The sequence below is a fragment of the Crocuta crocuta genome, unplaced genomic scaffold (genome assembly GCF_008692635.1).
Source record: "Crocuta crocuta isolate KB4526 unplaced genomic scaffold, BGI_CrCroc_1.0 scaffold426, whole genome shotgun sequence".
Taxonomy (NCBI): Eukaryota; Metazoa; Chordata; class Mammalia; order Carnivora; family Hyaenidae; genus Crocuta; species Crocuta crocuta.
Window position 1 is genome coordinate 792,067 of NW_027532452.1, and position 20,664 is coordinate 812,730.

At 34.5% G+C, this 20,664-nt stretch overlaps 1 protein-coding gene across 1 annotated transcript in view; it reads right to left on the reverse strand.

Annotated features, from left to right (window-relative positions):
• RSRC1 (arginine and serine rich coiled-coil 1) overlaps positions 1-20,664 on the reverse strand; it is a 414,718-nt gene that overhangs the window by 208,585 nt on the left and 185,469 nt on the right. Inside the window, exon 5 of the mRNA XM_077779431.1 lies at positions 9,723-9,759. Coding sequence (XP_077635557.1) covers positions 9,723-9,759 — 37 coding nt within the window. The remainder of the gene's footprint in view (positions 1-9,722; positions 9,760-20,664) is intronic.

Here is a 20,664-nt window from a genome sequence, read left to right on the forward strand (position 1 = left end):
TCATTCCACCAGTTACAAAAAGCTTAAAAAATAAACTAATTCATCCCCCCTTTTAAAAAAATTGTAATAACTTTCCTAAATAATATATCAATTCTCTTGTCTTTTGATTTGAAAACAATTTAATAAATACTTAATATTTGCAAGAGGAGTTGCTGAGGATACAAAGCTGAATATTCAAAAGGTAGGGTCAACGAAGAAATAAGTTATACTATATGATACAGTAAATACCAAGACTGAATACTGCAGTATATATCACTAAGTTACATCAAAATTTCAAATTTAAAAATAATAGCCTCTGACAAACCTGCAAAATATTTAAAGATGTCATTTGTTCCTTTTCTAATCTAATTATCTTTCCTTGTTTTTTGCAAATACCAAGTAGTATTTTCTTTAATAAAGTAACCCATTCCTTCCTCTATTGATCATTGTAAATTTCTTCATAAGCTAGTTCTTTCATTCCCTATAATAGAGGTAACAAATAGTGGTAATAAAATTAAATATGCACTGACTCCTTAAAATACAAATTATGTAGTCCTCAAACTTCCCCTATGAATGCTTGAAATAAAAGGGAATAGTAGTGACTTCCAATATTTTGACAGATTTCCAGCAAAAACCAGATTCATGTTTGCATATATACGCACATTGTATTCAGCACTAATCAAAAGGTACAAGTTGTAAAATACCATAATTTTATTTATAAGTAAACAAAAAGTTAAGTAATATGTGTATAAATATATCTGGGAAGAGAAGAAAGTATAGAAAGATGAGTACTAAATCATTAACACTGGATTAGTAGTTTAATAAGAGAAGATACGTTCAATTTTTATCAGTTTTTACCCACTACAATGAACATGTATTATTTTATAATTTTTTAAGTATATAATAAAATTTTTAAAGGGGAAAGGATGTGAGTAAAGTACGTTTTCTCACAATTCACTGTGAACATATTAGAAATGAGACATTGTTTTTAGCAATCTGTTACTTACATAACTGGAAAAGTTAAGATTTTTTCTTTCTCTATAGTAATTATGATATACTTACAGAAAGTCTGTTTCTATAAATTTTCACACACCATTTTAACATCCCATGAATGAGGAGGAAATGAAAGAAGTAAAACAGAGAGGTTGTGTACATTGCTAGAGGTCAAACAGTAAAATCACATTCTCCTGACTCCTCGTGCTGTGCTATTCCTAAAATAAACAGGCTGTGTACGTTGAAGATAAATACAGATACTATGATCCTGTGGCAAATGCTAATGAGTGTGGTCAAAGATACCACTGTAGCAGACACCCTCCATCTTAACTCATAATGTTTTGATGGGAGAAACAGAAAACAACAACCCGTTACCTCTGCTGCTAGCTTTCTCCCTTAAGTCACAGATCTTAGATCCTGAGAAAGTCATGAAATGACTATCAGGTACCTTGCAGTGTACCTGCAATGAAGCAGAAACTACAATGTCCTAACTAGAATAAATGATGATGATAATGATGATGATAATAATAATAATACAATATTCAGTTACTCTGGTGGCTTCAGGAGGGAGGGCCTGACTTTCAGTAATGAGAAGTTGGGGTGCGAATGGGAGGCGGGTGATTTAATGCACTTAGAATATTTAGTTTTACTCTATAAAGCTTTAATAAGCACAGGTATGTAAAATTCAGAAAATGAAGTTTATCTAGATTAAACATATATATGAGACTATTAGTAGGATTAGTAGGAAAATTACAGGATATCTTGTTATCTATTTATTAATTTTTTAAAGCTAACTGCTAGGACCATTATGTAACATGGTAAAAATGTAACATTATGTACATTATGTATAAATGTAACAAGAGATCTTTGGAAGAGTGGGGATGGAGGGAGGGTAGAAAAAGGGCCCAAGTTCATGCTGTTTGGACAAATGGGTAATATTTACTAATCACTCTCTGAAGGAGAAATTTTTAATAAACCTGTAACTGATCAAAAAATGTCAGAGACATATCAGTGACAATGGCACTGCTTCTGACTAGCATGTAAGCCAGTCCTGAGATTTAAGACCTGTAAACTGCCTAAGAAATCATGACAGTAATATGACATTAACATTTAATCCACATTAAAGGTATTTTAATTTACACACATTCATAAGACACACTTATTTGTTAAAAGAAAAGAAAGATTTATGAAATTGATCTTCCAAAAAGAAAAACTTCATGCTGTTTTATTTCATGATCACCGTTTGAAGAAAGTGTCGGTTTTAATGTGCACATTTACCCTAAACCTCAAATATATATTGGCTTAGGTGAGAAAAATAAATTAAAATGCTGGGAGGAGAGGGATCTATTATGTTGAAGTCCTTATATGAGGTAATAAATATTTTTCATCAGTGTTTAATAAATATATAGACTATATGAGTAATGTCAGCGCATTTTGAGATAACTATATTCTCAAACTCATTTGGACAAATGTCAAAAACATTTTTTCAGAACACAGTGGGGAAATATTAAGATAAAGCAGATATTTTAAAATGTAACAGATGAAAAAGGAGTGACTTTAGATAGTGTTTATACCTTCTGTTTGCATTTTCTAGTTCATGTTGTATGTCAACTAAATCCTCAAGAGTATGACAATACTACATTAACTGTGTTTATCCTTGTATTGGATAAAATTATTAGTCTGTGAACTAAACTACAGCAGTTTTATTTACAAATTCTATGCAAAATAGCCTAAAACAAAGAGGAAAGGGCTTTTATTAGAACTAGTGGTATTATTGATGAGCAGGTATAATAACAATGGGCCTGCCTACATTTCTGGCAAGCAGCAACTGTATTCTACAAACCACTGATGGGCTAAACAAGCTATTAATGACAGTTGCTTTTCAACACTTAAAATGGCCCAACTGTGTTACCTGACCACAAGGACAAGTAGGTCATCACTCTCAAATGTTATACAATATAAGAAACATAAATGAGACCTCTGTGGGGAGAAAAAACCCACAGGTATGGCTCCAGAGTTCTTTTGCTATTCAACTATTAATAGAAAGCAAATCCCACTTAAAGTTGTAAACACCTGTAACCCTTTTTCCTAAAGGATTTATCATCACTTATTTAATTTTCTACCTAACACTGAGCAAGATAGTGCCCCAGCGTCTAGCTGTCCTAGTGTCCAGCTTCAGCCCTGAAATATAGAGCTTAACACCTGGAATCAAAGAAAGGAGGGAAAAAAAATGGTCCCTCTGTTACTCTCCTGTAGAGTGTCCATCTGTCTGGGTTTATGAACACCCAACCAATCATTTATAGGCTGCAGAATCATACTCAATGGGTACATAGGGAAAGCATCTAGATTCTTCAATACATGCAGAAGACCTTGTTCAATGGACACATGTCTTTCAAGTCAACGCCTTTCAATGTACCTTTCTTCCTGGTGTTTCCTGGACCAGCAGCTTTCCCTCTCTTGGGAGCTTGCTGAATGGAGAATCTCAAGTCCTACCCCAGACCCAGAGAATCAGAACCTGAGTGTAAACAATATTTCCACTTGACTACATTAAAAACACTCTAAAAAATAAATATTTTAGTCCTCATTCAGTAGTTCAATAACTACTCGCTACATTATTTAGAATTTTAAAACATAAGATGGTAGGAAAATATAGAGTCAGGTCTCTCTGATATAGCAGAGGAGAACTTAGAGTTAATTTTCGACACCGTTAGAGCATCATTAATAATAAAAAAAAATGCCAGGAGCAGTATCACCTAATAACCATCCACCTTCACTCCTCCAGCCCCTCTGTGTTAACAGACATATACTGGGATTGTAACCAGAGGTCTTTAATTCATATAGGATTCTTCATCAAATAAAAGGTATTTTTTAAGTTAACTATGAAATCTAACTAACCATACCATTATAAGTGGTGTATTCACTCATTTCTAAGTCTTTAAATAGATATGATCACTGAGCTCTTTGAGATGTTTTGTGTTTAATTCTGCTGGCAATTCCTGCAGGATTCCCATAGGAGGACTACTCAGGATTCAAAGTCTACTTAACACTGATTTCCAACATTTTCCATTATGAATTTCTCTTTGAGGTGGAAACGTTCATAGAACCCTCCCCATCCCTGATAGTAATCGTAAGTTTAATACATAACTGGAAGCACAAACAAAAAATTATCCCTAGTAAAACAGAGTACAACACTAAAATGCCAAAATAGTGAACACAGATCTAGGGTTTGGTGTTACCATAGCATCAGCTGGAGGGTAGGGGCTTCAAAGTGAGTGGAACCAAAGTAGTAGCCTCAGGAAGCATTGCTTCTGGGAGGAAATCAGATAAATACATGACAGTGACAAGAAAGAAGAAAGTAAGAAGAAACAAACAGCTAAACAGAAATAAAACATGCCAACCTCTTCATCCCTGCCACACCCTCACCATTGGCCATTAAAGAAAGTACATTACTGCAGAAGCAGGTGCCCTAGAACTAGGAACTCTGTCTACAAAATGTCTAGAACTTTAAAAAGAAAGGAAGGAAGGAAAGGAGGGAAAGAACTCAAATCAACCTATATAAAGCTAGTATAAGAAGCAGTAAACAGAAAATGCAAATCAAAACATTTCAACAGATGAAAATTCTTCACACAAAACCAACCCAAAGCACAAGTCTTATTTGGACAAATAACAATAAGAAAGCCAAGAATATTCAGATATTCAAAAAACAAGAAAAGATATGGAAGAAAAACTATTTCAGAGTTGAAGAATAAATTATAAGGTGTGCAGGGAAGAATAAATTTGAATGAAAATCTGATAAAAATACTAAATGAAACCAGACAAACTAGTTCTTAGTTGTTTGAAAACAAACTAAAGTAGTACAGAGAGTCAAAGACAGAGACTGAAATAGAAGATGAGCAAAGAAAGATTCTATATATACAGAATACATGCAAAACTGGAATCCCTGAAGAAGAAAACAAAACAATGTAACAGTTAATATTTAATACTATAATCCAAGAAAATTATTTCTTCTTAATGAGAAAACTTAAGTTTACATATGAAAAAAAAACCACTTCAAAATTAGCCAGAAATAATAAACTTTGAGAATCATCCTAGTAAAACAAGGGCAATGAAAAAAATGGTGAGAGAGAGAGAGACAGAGAGAAAGAGAGAGGGAGGGAGGGAGGGAGAGGGAGGGAGAGAGAGAGAGAGAGAAAGAAAGAAAGAAAGAAAGAAAGAAAGAAAGAAAATTATACACAAGGGTAAGAAAATAAGGCTAGTGCCACAAAAATCAAGAGCAGGATAACATTTTCCAGGAAGTCAAGGGAAAAAACTGTAAGCCAAGGATATTATGTCCAATCAAACTGTCATTCAAGTAGCAAACCATAGAGAAACAGCTTAGAAGGTGCAAGATCTCAGGGAATGCTGTACTCAGGAGGCCGTCCTGAGGAATATACTACTGGATGAGTTTTACACAAACAGGAGACAAAGAGGGAAATAACAGCAAATAAGCTAACAGTAAATATGTAATGCAGTTAATTTTAGAGATGATTCTAAAAAAAAAAAAGGTGACAGCATGAATAGACAGTGTATAAACATCATATATTCCAACAGAGTAGGAAGAATACAAGAAGAAATGGGAGGAAAATGAAGAAAGCAAAGTACAACAGGAGCACTGGCTATAAAAAAGATAAGAGGTGGGAAGTAAGGGATGCCATTTAAAAGTTTAAGTAGAAATAAGGGATAGCAAAAGCATATAAAAGATATAAATACAAAGCTAACCCCTAGAAAAAGACCACAAACCTTCTTAACTTCATAACAATAATAATAATAATAGCTCTTCAGAAATAATTCTCCTTACATTCTGCACATCTTATATTGGCCAACAGCCTTTCTTCAGAATTATCTTTTCAAAGATGTTTTGTATAGTAAACAGTCTTGGAAGATACAGAATCTCCCTGGATCAGGAGGCAGTTCTGCTACCAAATTAGGATACTAAAGGTAATATTTTTCTCTTGGGCAAAGTTTGGGCCTATATTCTGTCAGCTCCTTAAAGAATATTCCCTCATCTGTGACACAAACCCACTGGGTATGCACCATCACCCCATGGTACTTGCATGTCAATGGGAATCTACATAACCATGTAGTATGTGCTACCTTTGGTGCTGTTAGTAATACAAGAGCTTTGTCTCTGACCCAGAAATCTTATGTTCTCTGCTAGCATCTAATAAAGTGTGGCAAGCATACAAGTAAACTAAAATCTCATACTCTTAAAAAAGAAGACACAAAGTGAGAAACATAGTAAATATAATGACACATGCCTTAATTAGGGAGGACAGGGAAGGTTTCAAGTGAGCCTGGAACATCTTGTGCCAGAAAATAAGGAAGCGTTTTTTTTAAAAAAAGGTGGGGTATGTAGAAATGATCCAAAAGCCATCTTGAAAAGATACTCCCTGGACTAATCTGGGACAATGAACATCAAAATAAATTTAAAAAACACTGGATAATAACCTATTTAATAAAATAAAAATCCATGAGTCCTTGTTCAAAATAAGTAGCTAAAACAAGAAATAAAGATGGGTTCTTCCTTAAAGTTGAATGCTGTCTGCTAAAAATGGGAGGTAGTGGTAGAGTTGGAAAATCTCCCTTTTACAATCATCAGGCAACAATCACCATTGGATGAGGCACTGACCTTCAGAGACCCTGTCTAGAACTTTCAACACACACAGGCTTTATGAGTAGTAGACAAGTTTGTGAAAAAGAAAAATAAAATAGTACTGGGCAATATAGTAAAATATTTAAGCTAAGAATGGCATGCTGGACAGTTCCCAGGAAAAGGTAGCAACACAGAAAAAAAGAAATGACAGAACAAAGGTTGAATTGAGAGATTGTGACAAATCAATGAGATCAACCCTTAAAGAGGTTCCAGGGGAACACAGTCCACCTATCTCATGCCCTTATCTCCCCACTCCTGCCTTTTCCTTTCTAGGGTTACAAGAAGAGCTCATAAGCATAGAATACAATGATACTACAACTGTGTATGTGCCCTTATGGCAAGTATAACATGCATCATTTTTGTATTTTTATTTTTTTATTTTTAAAAGATCTTATTTTTATGTCATCTCTACACCCAAAGTGGGGCTCAAATGTACAACCCCAAGATCAAGAGTTGCATTCTCCACTGATTGAGCCAGCCAGGAGCCCTTTTTTAGCTTACTTAAATTTATACTTGCTTCTATCCTTTCTTAGAACCATTTGAATTCTCTATGATAATCCAAATATATTTTAAAAAACAAAGAATGAAGGCTATATAAAGAAGAAATTAATTCCATATATGTGGGATGTTCTTAATTTTATACCATATATTTTTGAGGATCATAATCTACTAGAAGCTATACTTCTAATTGTATTTAGCTACACAGCCAATTCAAAGGGTTACATGTGCTAGAAGGCAAGGGCTGTAAGTATCTGTTCAGCTGGAAACTGAAGAGACACAAACCTACAGAACCCACAGCTGCTACACAGACAGGTTTCATTAACTCTCAATAATAAATTCTTTTTATTAATTTTTTAACGTTATCTATTTTTAAGAGAGACAGAGCATGAGTGGGGGATGGGCAGAGAGTGAGGGAGACACAGAATCCGAAGCAGGCTCTAGGCACCAAGTTGTCAGCACAGAGCCCAATACGGGGCTCGAACTCACGAACCATGAGATCATGACCTGAGCCCAAGTCAGACACTTAACCGACTGAGCCACCCAGGCACCCCTCAAATAATAATTCTTGAGTTCATTTCCCTTCTAGGCAGTTGTGAAGAAGATCACTAACTTTACTGGACAGTAGTGCACAAGGCAGTATGATATGTATTAGGTGTGTGTATATAGGATATTATGTTACATATTAACATATTCATATTATTGTTAATAGTTTGCAGGCAGTAGGTTGCAATGTCAAGCTGCAGAGTCTTTTTAACAACCTAAATAAAATGCATTAAAATCATCTACTTCCCACCACCTGTTGTACTAATCCTGCCTCCCTCATCCTAAAATGCATTATCTTTGAAATATATTTGATATGTATGACCCAGATGAAAATGAAATATAATTTAGGGTCAAGAATAATTAATAATTACTCCTGACTTTAAGAAGTAGCTATGTTTGATCAAAGGTTTTAAATGTTTTTAGTTGGAAAACTCTTTCTTCAAATAAAATCTTATTTTAAAATGTTTTAAATTTACAAAATAGCTAAAAGTGGAACCACTTTGATTAAAGTGGGCAGCGGCAGTCTGGATTGCCACCTGCTTTGGGGAGGTTGCCTGGCACCCCAAGGCTGTTAGAAAACCAGTGCTGAATAAGATTGTAAGTAAAGTATAAATGCATGAAATAATCACTGAGGATTAGTTCATACTAGTAAATATAAAATGTAAACTAAAAAATTAATTATTATTTACTAAGGCATATGAAACAAGAAATATGAAGTCTTTTCAATAAATAATAATTTATGAGTATAAAAGACAGCTCATTTTGGCATAATGGTAGCTGTTCTTCCTTGTTGTAAGCCCCCAACTGATACTGGAATTTGATGTTTTAGATTAACATTTTTATTCTAATGTCCATATGTCCTAAATATATATGCCACTATGAAGTGACAAACTGGGATTCAGGAAATAATTACTAATAATGAGAATAACAATTTTATTTATTTACTTCTAATCTGGACAAGTATATAGTTCAAATATTCTAAACTAGGTTGTTATATATTGCCTTCTAATAATTAACCTATACTTTTTAAGATCATTTTTTTTAAGATCATTTTTAAAAAGCCTTGCTTTCCTCAGTTTCCTTTAGCTTTTGAAAGGAAAACCAAAAACCCTTTCTAATTCTAAAACTACTATAAGTCAAAATGAAGCAGGCTCCTGCTAACTGTTTGCTTTCATGGGAGCAAACAAAAGCACATTAATAGTTAACAAAGCTACAATATTATATACGAATGAAGTCTTGCATTAAAAAAGTACTTAGATTGTATTTACAAAAGAATCTCTATCATTAATTATTCAACATTTGGATTTGACCAGAAACCAGAGCATGACTTTATAATGCTCTGTTTAAATGAACTACTTAATGTTGTAATGAACACTCAATGCAGTGAGCTAAATGAATTTTGGACCTGGTATAACACGACAGTTTCTCTAATTTTTTGATCAATGGACAGATACTAATGTTAAGTCAGTCTGAATTTCATTTGTACTTTAAAAATGTTTACTTAAACAAAAAATGTTGCATCTCAATTATTTTATATTCTAAAACGGAATGTAGTTTAAACTGATGCATTATTCATAAAGCAAAGACATCAGGAAAAACAAAGCTGTGCCCTTCTTTCAAAGCCGTTAAATTGCTAAAACATACCATATTTATGCATGCAATACTTGATTGTGTTTTTCTTAAAACACAAGCTTGTTTTTGTCAGATCAAGATATGCCAAAAATTCGACACCAAACATTTTTGTTTATAATTAAAGCAATCATCAATCCAAGGATTGTCATCCATTTTATTTCATCTCTACATCAAAAAAAAAGTAATTTAAAAAAATTTTAAATTCCCTTGAAATGATAAGATAAATGAAAATGTAAGTGCCTTCACATAATAACAGTAAGCTGACCCTTTGGGAAATGGTTGACTTTCTCAATACAAGGTATTCAAAGCTCATTCAAAAGTGTTCATTTAGAATGCAGATATCAAAGATGATGCAAATGTTCAAGAGAAAATTAGAACTTACCAGATGTTCTAATCCAGCTTTGATGTTTCCAGATTCCCTAAAATAGAAGAATAAAAGTTCTAAATAGTTGCTAAACACTTGTCTGCTATAATTTACATTTACCTCAAATATGTTTTATAAATCCTTATGATTTTTTCATATATCTTCATTAATGTTCACAATAACACTGGTTTGAAAAACAAAACAATTTCCATCAAAAGGAAACAGATAATTTACATCTAATAATATTACCACTAAAACTGGTATTCCACTAACAGAATGTTTCAGATTATTCAGTCAGCAGAGAACAAAACGAACTCTCAAGTATACTATTATTTTACTATTCACAAAACATCTATTTATTTCACATTAGCTCTTTCATTAGAATTTGTTTTCTTCAACATTTATGACATAGCATTCATACAGATCCTATCTACCACCTAGATTCTACAAATGACATGTTACTTTTTTTGGTTTATCAAATATCCATCCAACAACGGCTACATTTTTATATTAAAAAGATACACATAAAGTATATGTTTGTGACTCTATAGCTAAGTAACTACTTCTTAAGTTTTTCCCTGACACTGATTTTATTAACTTAGTGCACACTACAAATCAGTACCTGTAGTAATACTAAAAAACAAAATCTCTTTAAATAAGCCACAAACATCAAATATCATGATATTTTTTAAATATTTAACTTCTTCTTTTCACTATAAAAGACTGCTGATGGAACTAAGTAACAAAGATAATTTAAATATATATTTGGCAAAGTGTGGCTAATAATTGGATTTTTTCCTTGATTCTGGTTTATACTAGTTTATTAGTGACAAATGGACTTAGAATTTCCTCACTCAAACCAAGTAGTATTTTAATTCTATCAAAAATACCAAGTCTTGTATTTTCTATACAAAAGTATACTTCTACCACATTGCAGAGAATAATTATGAAACACCCAACAACAGTATTGCATTCATGATGTTTATCTTTCCCTCACACCTCTTTCTTTCTCTAAAGGGGCCCCAACTTTACTTTTCTTCTCCTTACTTCTCTCTCCAATTTTCTCTGCCAAAAATATAGTTATTTTTGTCTTGCTATACAATCTTTCCAAATTTCCCTATCGTTTACCCCTTCAGATCTGCTGCCTGAAAACTATTCTTAGGGCTTCCAACTTTTGCTCTCACTGCTCAGTCTGGCATACTGGGAATAAATTACAACATCTATTGATAAGGACTCATCCTTAGCCATTCTCTTCTCTACTTTCTGCTTCTGGCAATCTTAGCAATATTATATATTCAGCACTTAAAAATTTAAGGATTTCCAGGGGCGCCTGGGTGGCTTAGTCGGTTAAGCATCCGACTTTCGCTTAGGTCATGATCTCGCGGTTCGTGGGTTCGAGCCCGACATCGGGCTCTGTGCTGACTGCCAGCTCAGAGCCTGGAGCCTATTTCAGAGTCTGTATCTCCCTCTCTCTCTGACCCTCCCCTGCTCACGCTGTCTCTCTCCCTCTCCTAGAAATAAATAAAAATATTTAAAAAAAAATTTAAGGATTTCTGAAACTCATTCTTTGGATGCAGTCCTAATGACAAATGACAAGAATAAACTGTATAGATATATAATTGTATAGGTACATAAATAATTATTTTTAACTTTATTTTTATAAATTTAATGCATTTACTGGAGCTAGAGGCCAAGTAAATATTTAAGTTTTCACAAGAATATTTTCATACAGTCACTGTAATTTAAAATTTTAACAAAAAATAATGCATATAGTGAAACATCTGACAGTGCAATACGTGTGTGAATGCACCGCAATACAATTAAGTCTTCCTCCCACCAATGACTCCCAGTTCTCAATCAGATATTAGCTCTTTGTGTGCCTTTCTAATGATAGTCTATAGGTGTGTGTGCGTGTGTGTCTGTGTGTCTGTGTGTGTGTGTGTGTGTGTGTCTTTCCCCTCCTCTGTTGTTATTTTTTTAACCCAAACAGAAGCCTTCTAGGCTCACTGTTTTGTACCCTCACTTGGCAATCTAACATAAAGTTTGCACTATATAACATGCATCTACATCATTTTGTCCACATGGCTACACTGTCACATAATGGTTCTTATTAGAAAATAATACTGATATAAAAAGGACAAAAACTGCTCAGATTCAAAGTACAAGTCGATAATTGACTATTTGAAACCACTGGAATCAGACATGACTCATTAGAATATTTTGGATTTTAGAAAGGTAATCAGATATAAAGTTTACTGTATGTCATGTAACGCAGCAAGATTTGAAGCAGTACTTCATTATTGTACACATCAATAATTATGAAAGAATCACAAATGTCCACACAAAATGGGATAAACAAAGACTACGAATGACTTCATTTCATGGTTGGTTTTGCTATCAATTGAGTTTGCCACAAATTCAGGAAAATCTCCCAGTATTTTGAGCTATTTGCATTTTGGGATCAAGGACAAGAAACTATTCTTGGGGCACCTGGGTGGCTCAATTGGTTATGCATCCAGCTCTTAATTTTGGCTCAGGTCATGATCTCAGCATTCGTGGGATCGAGCCCCATGTTGAGCTCCATGCTGACATTGCAGAGCCTGCTTGGGATTTTCTCTTTCCTCCTCTCTCTGCCCTTCCTCTGTTTGTTCTCTCACTCTCTCCAAAAAAAAAAAAAAAAAAAAAAAAAAAAAATTNAATATTTTGAATAGTAAACCTGAATGAAAACTAGGGATCATCCTTGACACATGCCCTTTCCTCCACTACCAAATGTAAGCAAATATAATCAACCACAGAGTCTTGACCATCTAACATCCTTAATTATCATTTCAATTTAGCTACTTGTTCCTATCCTCACAGTCTCTACTTTATTTTAGGCCATCATCTTTTCTCTCCCAGCTACTGCAAAAGCCTCTTGATGAGTCCCAATGGCTCCTGCCTTGCCCCGTGTCAATTCATTCTCCATAATACAGCAAGATCTTCCTAAAATGTAAGCTTGATCATATCATTCCCTTTTTAAACTCTACAATATCCTACTCCACTCTAGTTCACTAATTCCCTCTGTTATCTTGCCAGAGGTACATCACAGACGATGACAGCAATAGCCCTAAGAAATTATTAACCTGGCTTCCCTTACCACTAAACCACTTTCTCCCTCTACCCAAAATACTCTTCCTCTAGTCTTTCCTCACCTAGCTTAAAAACAGAAACAAAACAGAACAACAGCAACAACAAAACATCCCTAAGGGCTCAATCCATACTGGGAAGGAAACCTTTTCCGTTCCTCACAAATGAACTAATCAACTGTTTCATGTGTTCTCACCACATAATTTACCTTACTTTATTATGAATACCTGTTTACCTTCCCACTGACACCACTAAAAGGAAAACTCCTTGAGAACATGGTTGTATCTTTAAAAATTTTATATCCCAGCACCCAATACAGTGCCTGCATCAGAGTATGTATTCAACTAGTAAGGGTCTGACATCTAAACATGAAGACAAGGTTGAATGGAGAAGCAGTAGAAACCAGTTCAGGTCCCTGAGTGGTCCTACCCAGCCCTACTTTGCCTCCACTCTACCCAAGAGAGCAAGGCCAACTGCAACAGCAAGTGGTTGTTTGGGAAAGTAGGGTTAAGAGTTGTGTGTATGTGTGTGGTGTGTGGTTGTTTTGTTTTGCTTTGTTTTATTTTGTTTTTGAAGGAGTTTGAGGACACAGTGGAAACTGTAACTGACAGAGGCCAGAGTACAACACTAGAGGCTTTGCACTCTAGTTTTTAAATTATCCCAGAGAAGCACAAGCCAGATCTGAGATTTTACCTCTTTCTTTAAAGTTACTAGCCAAGGGAGCTGACTGTTGCAAAGAATAAGAGAGATCCACGCAGCAAAACTGTATGACCTCTGAGGTGAAACAGCGCAGGAATAAAAAACAACAAATGAGCAATCTCATCCAGAGAAAAAAGAACAAACTGAGCAAGAATACTGTAGGCATACTAACATCTTTAAAGACAAAAGATTCTTAGAAATTGAATACCCCCCCCAAAAAAAAACAGTTATGAAGAAGAATCAATAAGAAACAGCAAGTATTAAAAATACAGGAGTTTTAGGGGCACCTGGGTGGCTCAGTTGGTTAAGCCTCCTACTTATGCTCAGGTCATAATCTCGCAGTTCATGAGTTCAAACCCGAGGTCAAGCTCTCTGCTGTTAGCATGGAGCCCACTTCGGATCCTTGGTCTCCCTCTCTCTCTGCCCATCCCCTGCTCATGCTCTCTTTCAAAAATAAATTAAATATTAAAAAATATATTTTTTAAAATACAGTCATTTGAAATAAAGAACTTTGAGGATGAGTTGAAAGCACAATAGCTACAGACAGAATAAACTGATGAGCACACACTGGGTGGAACCCTCCCAGAAGGCACAGGAAAGGATGAAAAGACAGAACAAATAAGAGATAAGATTAGGAACAGAAGTATTAACATCTTTATAATAGAAGCCCTAGAATGAAAGCAAAGACAAAATAGGAGAGACAAAATATTTGAAGAAATAATGACAAAAAATTACCTAATACAGAATTATTCAAATCTTACACTGAAAGGGTACATAGTTCAGTGTACAGGATAGTTAAGAGAAAATCCACAGCAAAGCATAATATAAGGATAATTAATACTGTTACAGATCAAAAACAAAGGCTAAAAGCTTCCAGAAACAAAAAAAAGTACCCTTCCATACAGGAAGAATAACATCAACATCAAATTTCTCAATACTAATGCTGAAGTATAAACTATGGAGTATGAACTTCCAATGTAAAGTGTTAAAGGAAAAGGGCTGAGAACCTATAATTTATATACTGCTAATAAATTATTATTTAAATTGAATAAAAAATAAATTCTCAGCATAGAAGATTCCAGGAAATTCACTACACAAAGACATTATTTGAAAGAAGTTCTGAGGAATGTAGTACAGTAAGAACAGAAGTAAACTCAGGATGATGCAACCAGAAAAAGCAAGTAAAGTTTGGCTTATTGTATTCTAAGCAATTGTGACTAAAAAGAAAATTTTAAAAAGTTCATTCAAATGAGGTGGCATCAAAATGCCAGAGAAGATTCTCAGGTTGGGTAAGAAACCAATTCCAACAATGTGTCATTTACAAGAGATACATAAAATGATTCATAAAAGTTTCCAAAAAAGGATTCAGAAAAGTTTCCAAAAAAGGAATAGTAAAAGATATGACCAGGCAAATTTGAACCAAAAGAAAACTGGGGTAGTAAGTTTAACAACAAAATATATTTAAGCCACCCCCTCCCCTGTAAAGAACATACCTATATATTTTTTGAGAGAGATACATATGAAAAAGGACATTCTAGTCTAGTAAAAGACATAATACATTAAGAAAATTTTACTTATGTTCAGAAGGTTTACATATTTCTAAAATTTAATATGTATCATAGATTGAGACACTAAAATTTTAGCAAGTTTTCTAAGAAAATCTGTTTTCTTTAGTTTTACTTTGGGCAGAAAGACAAGGAAAAGTGGCCACCTCAAAACAACACAAATAAAACATCATGAGTTCATAAACACTACACAAGGCAGCACGATATATAACCCTGGCTTCAGAAGCAGAACACCCAAACTCAAATTTAAGCTGTATTACAAAATAGTTGCATGAGCTTGGTAACAATCCAACTTCTTTGAGCTAAGACTGTCCACCAATGATACGAAGACTCTGTTAACACTTGCCTTGCTAATGCCTAAGGGGGCTGTGAAAAAAGAAGCAAGATAATGTATATGAAGGAAAACCATAAATTGCAATGTGCTATACAAATCTGTTTTTATAATAGATATTTAAATACAAAAGTCTTAAAGTGGCTCCAAAAGCCTTAATGAATTTTTTTAAATGGGGAGGCAAGAACCAAGACATTGACAGAAGGATCTTGCAACAAATGGTATAAAGCCTGTCCTCTTTAGTGGTCTGTCTCTTGGGTTGTCCCTGTCATGACTTCATCAATATTTGTGCAACTCCTTTTGCCCTGTGCTGAAAGCAGACTTAATTCAATTATAGGTCTCAAAACTGATAAAATGGTCTTGAAGTGGAAAATGGGAAGAAATTATTGGCAAATGAATAAAGATTTGTATCGAACTAACACACAGGAGTACAGCAGGTCTTTTTTTAATCATTCCCTGTCTTAAATCTTCTGGGAACCATGAGTTTCCCTTCCCCTCATGCAGCACATCGATTTCTGAATTAGACTGCAATATTAAATAATTAATATACTTGCCATGATTGATGTTTTGCATTAGTTGAATATTAGGTTATCAATCAAAATCCACTTGGTTTAATGTAATAATATTGAAAAAGTGTCACGGGCTGTTCATCCAATTTGTAGTTGAGGCAGCACAGATAGTAATGTTGGCATTACATGAGGCTCTAAAGCAGGAAATGCAGTGGCTCACATGTATGAGGCAGACATTTTGAAACTAACTGGGATGAGGCTGAGGTTGTCCTAAATAAACCTTGTGGCACCTGTCAGCTCCAATGTTAGGTCTCTTTCGAGCATAAAGATGCCATGCATCAATCATAACATGGCAGGCAAGGAAAATTTTAAAAAGAAGGATACTAATTTAACTTTGTGTCACACATTTCATTATTTTGCCAAAGCATGCATGTTCTAAATCTAGAAACTGTTGCTATGATAAAGCTTATAGCCTCTCAGGAAATTTCTAAACAAAAAAAAGATTTTTTTAGAACTAGTCTTACTAGAAGAGATCCTTTTTTTTTCTTTTTAATATGTGAACAATATTACACCAAAGTGGTAATTCAGGTTTTATAATGGTCTAAGGGAATCAGGTCAAAGTGTCATGATTAACAATAGTATTTTTTTTAAAACTCTATTCCTTCTGATGAAGGCATTCTTTATTCTCAATATTTTGCATGTATATTTGCAAAATATAGGTTTAAATTTTGAAAAATTACTTGCTTCTCCCAGTAAAAGTAAATGATTTTTCTCATCATTCTTTATTACATCTGAGATCTTAGATTTATTTATAAAAGTAACAGTTTAAAAACTAAATAAAGGACATCCAAAGATGTTGTTGTTGTTATTTTTTACGTAATGGTAGACAAGGTTTTTAAAATCCTGAGTTACAAATAAAAAAAAAATCAACATCTCCCATCTCAAATAATCACTAATAATTTTTTACATGTGTATGTCATGTACCAAATGTTATTAACAAAAAATTTAGTAATATATAAATCTAAGAAAAACATGGGTTCAAATTCCAACTCTACTACTAAATAACTTTGTTAAGTTATGAATCTTCTCTAATTCATTCTTAAATTCAAATAAAGGATTAAAAAAGAATAAGAACATATTTAGAAGTTACTCAGTAAAGACTGGTTCAATATGACAGACTTATAATGAACCAATGACTCATTCCACTTTCAAAATCAAGAAACATTTTTTTTTTTTAATGTTTTATTTACTTTTGAGAGGAAGAGACAGAGACGGTGTGAGCAGGGGAGGGTCAGAGAGAGAGGGAGATACAGAATCTGAAACAGACTCCAGACTCTGAGCTAGCTGTCAGCACAGAGCCCGATGCGGGGCTCGAACCCACGAACCGTGAGATCATGACCTGAGCCGAAGTCAGAAACTTAACCAACTGAGCCACCCAGGTGCCCCATTAAACATCTTTCTGGATGTTAGCTTTTAAAAAAACTTTTTAAATGTTTGTTTGTTTTTGAGAGAGACACAGTATGAGTGAGGGAGAGGCAAAGAGATGGGCAGGGGGGAGACAGAAACCCAACCAGGCTCCAGGCTCTGAGCTGTCTGCACAGATTCTGATATGGGGCTTGAACCCATTAACCACAAGATCACGACCTGAGCCAAAGTCCGACGCTCAACTAACTGAGCCACCCAGACGCCCCTTACAGATGTTAGCTTTTTAAGTAACCTTAAAATCTGTTCTAACGGTAAAACCTATAAAAGAAAGTCAGTCTACTTTTAAATAACAAAAACATATAAAAAGCTTAGCCCAATGGCTAGCATACAATAAAAATACCATGTATATCCTGACACAAGCACATTCTAATAACCTGATCTCTTTGAAAGGAGCAAAATTATAAAGTGTGTTGTAAAAGTAAGCAAAAACAATTTCTCAATTACGTGATGCTTGTTACACTTTATTCCCAATAAGAAACATACAGAATGTCAGATCTAAGTTCCAAAAATATCTTTCCAGAATTCTCAATTTCAACTTACCAGTTTGGTTAGAATTCTCAGCATTTTCCTCCTGATTAGAGAATAACTTACATATCACTAGCTCAAAATGTGTATTCTTATGTTACTGCAATTCTGTATTTTTTACAAGTTTTTATCTACTATTTGCAATAAATTATGCTCTAGAAGTTACAAATCATTTGCACAAACAACTGTAGCATGGTTACTAAACTTTAAATGTACTATTCTTTTTTTTTAAGACACTTTAGATGGTTTTACAAGTCTAAGTGAGTATCCATTAAACATATTAAACAGCCGAGGACTTAAGATACACACTGAGCTTACTGTAATGGGAACGCTTAAGCTGGTATATATCAACTAAGCCACTTAGTCATTCAGGTAAACAGGTTCTACAGTTCACAGAAATAGTATACAAAGGAAAGAAAAGAAATTTCAATATTTTTGCAGTTGTGTTCTAGATAACAGTTTCTGAGGAAGGGAAACTAAGAGAATTCATCATCAATATATCTGATCTAAAGAACTGCTAAAGGAATGCTTCAGATACAAGAGAAATTATACTAGAAAGAGACTTGGAACAGCAAGAATGAACAAAAGAAGTGTATTTACTGAGCACCCTTATCCCTATCTCCATGTAAAATTCTGAGTGGATATAAAGTAACAATAACATAACCAAACGTTATCAACAACAAAAGTACAAGTATTAAGATAATTTAATGCCTCAGATATTTAAAACTGTTTTCTCAAACCAAGACTGTTACATGAAATAGTTAATGTCCACACCCGGCAGGGAAAATGCATGTGAAACATGCTACCTTTCTGCTACTTCTCAAATGCAGGATTAACATTCATAATCAGTGACAATCCTCTTTCTCACTGAGACCAGCTGTAGCTCAAGAATCTTTCTTAAGATGGTGCTCTAAGGAGTCGCTGCCATTTGTCTTAAGATAGCAGGTGAGATGCAACCCATTCACCACTACCCCCTTCAATGCATGTTCTCGACCTAGCCCAAGAGAAGTTCAGAAAAAGGAGAAACTGCCGTATGTGTTACAGTGGTTGGGAAATATTTCAAAAGGTGCATAATTTTGGCTGGATCCTGAAGGACTGACTGCATTCGAGCAGACTGAGTAAGGAGAAAAGAAGAGGCAGGGAGAGTGAGCTCAAAGGCCCCACATAACCTGGTAGAGGTCAAGTAAGGAGAGCTGCCTGCCCAGAATAGGTGCATAAAAAATATTACTTACAGTCTTTTGTTTTAAATAATTGTTATTTTGTGAGTTTTCAGAGCCATCATGTACAATTGTGCATGTTGTTCATGACAGAGGAAAAAAGGGAAAGAAAAGACAGTGGCAGATAAAAGCTATATATAGTAAAACCTTGGTTTGTGGGCATAATTTGTCCCAAAAACATGCTTGTAATCCAAAGCACTTGTATATCAAAGTAAATTCCCCCATAAGAAATAATGGAGATTCAGATGAGTTGTTCCACAGCCCAAAAATATTTATATAAAAATGATTATAATACTGTAATATGATATAATAAAGAAGATACAAAATATAAAGAAAAATAAACAAATAAACCTGCACTTATGTTTGAAAACCTTCGTGGCTGAAGTGAAGGAGACAAGAGAGAGGAGGGCTATTGTGTAGAATGACTTTCACTATCACTAATGGAATCATTACTATCTGTTGGCTCAATGGAATCTTTTTCTGCATGGAGTCCATTTACACCCTGGCATGGATGTTGACTACAGTACAGTATTAATAAAGTCTTGTCATACACTGTATTTAATGCAACTGGCAATAAGGCAGCAGAGGAAAGGGTCTCTCTATCTGCAGGCAGCCTGACCTAGAATGAAGCAAAGCCTTCCTTAGCTTACTCTTGTATAGAAATGCAAGGGACTGTCCATTAGTGCTTTGAAGTGACCAAAAAAAAAAAAAAAAAAAAAAACCATTAGTGACAGTTATGGGCACCTTCCAACATTCTGAAAACATCACTGATTTCTGTCAAAACCATGGGCTGATACCACACATCTGAGCACTGGAGATGATCACTCACAATTGCTGAGAGAGACAGAGAGACAGAGAGAGAAAAAACATTGGCTCAGGTGTGATCATGTGACATTTGGCATCCCATACTACTTATATTGCAAGACGTGACTCATTTTATCAAGTTAAAATTTATTAGAAATGTTTCTTGTCTTGTAGAACACTTGCAGAACAAGTTGCTCATAATCCAAGATTTTACTGTACACCCAGGTAGTGCATCCTGGTGCGGTGCCGCACCCACAGGAAGAAGAGACATCTTTTCGTAATATGCACAAAGGTGTCATATGGGCTAGCAGTAGTCCTATAAAATATAAATGCTGACTGTAGAAAAATTCAAAATCACATCTTGCTCTAATGAAGGAGGAAACAAAGATCACCTGAAATCCCATCAGCCAACATGCTATTTCAACATGTTTTATTTTTTCCTCCATTCTTATGCATATACACAAAAACATCTATTTTTTTTTCTTACAAAAATGGGGTCATCAGGGTGCCTAGGTGACTCACTCAGTTTAATGTCTGTCTCTTGATTTTGTCTCAGGTCATGATCCCAGGGTCTGGGATTGAGCCCCATGTTCAGCTCCATGCTGAGTGTGGACCATGCTTAAGATTTTCTCTCTCCCTCTGCCGCTCTCCCCTGCTCTCTCTCAAATTAAAAAAAAAAAAAAAAAAAAAAAAAAAAAA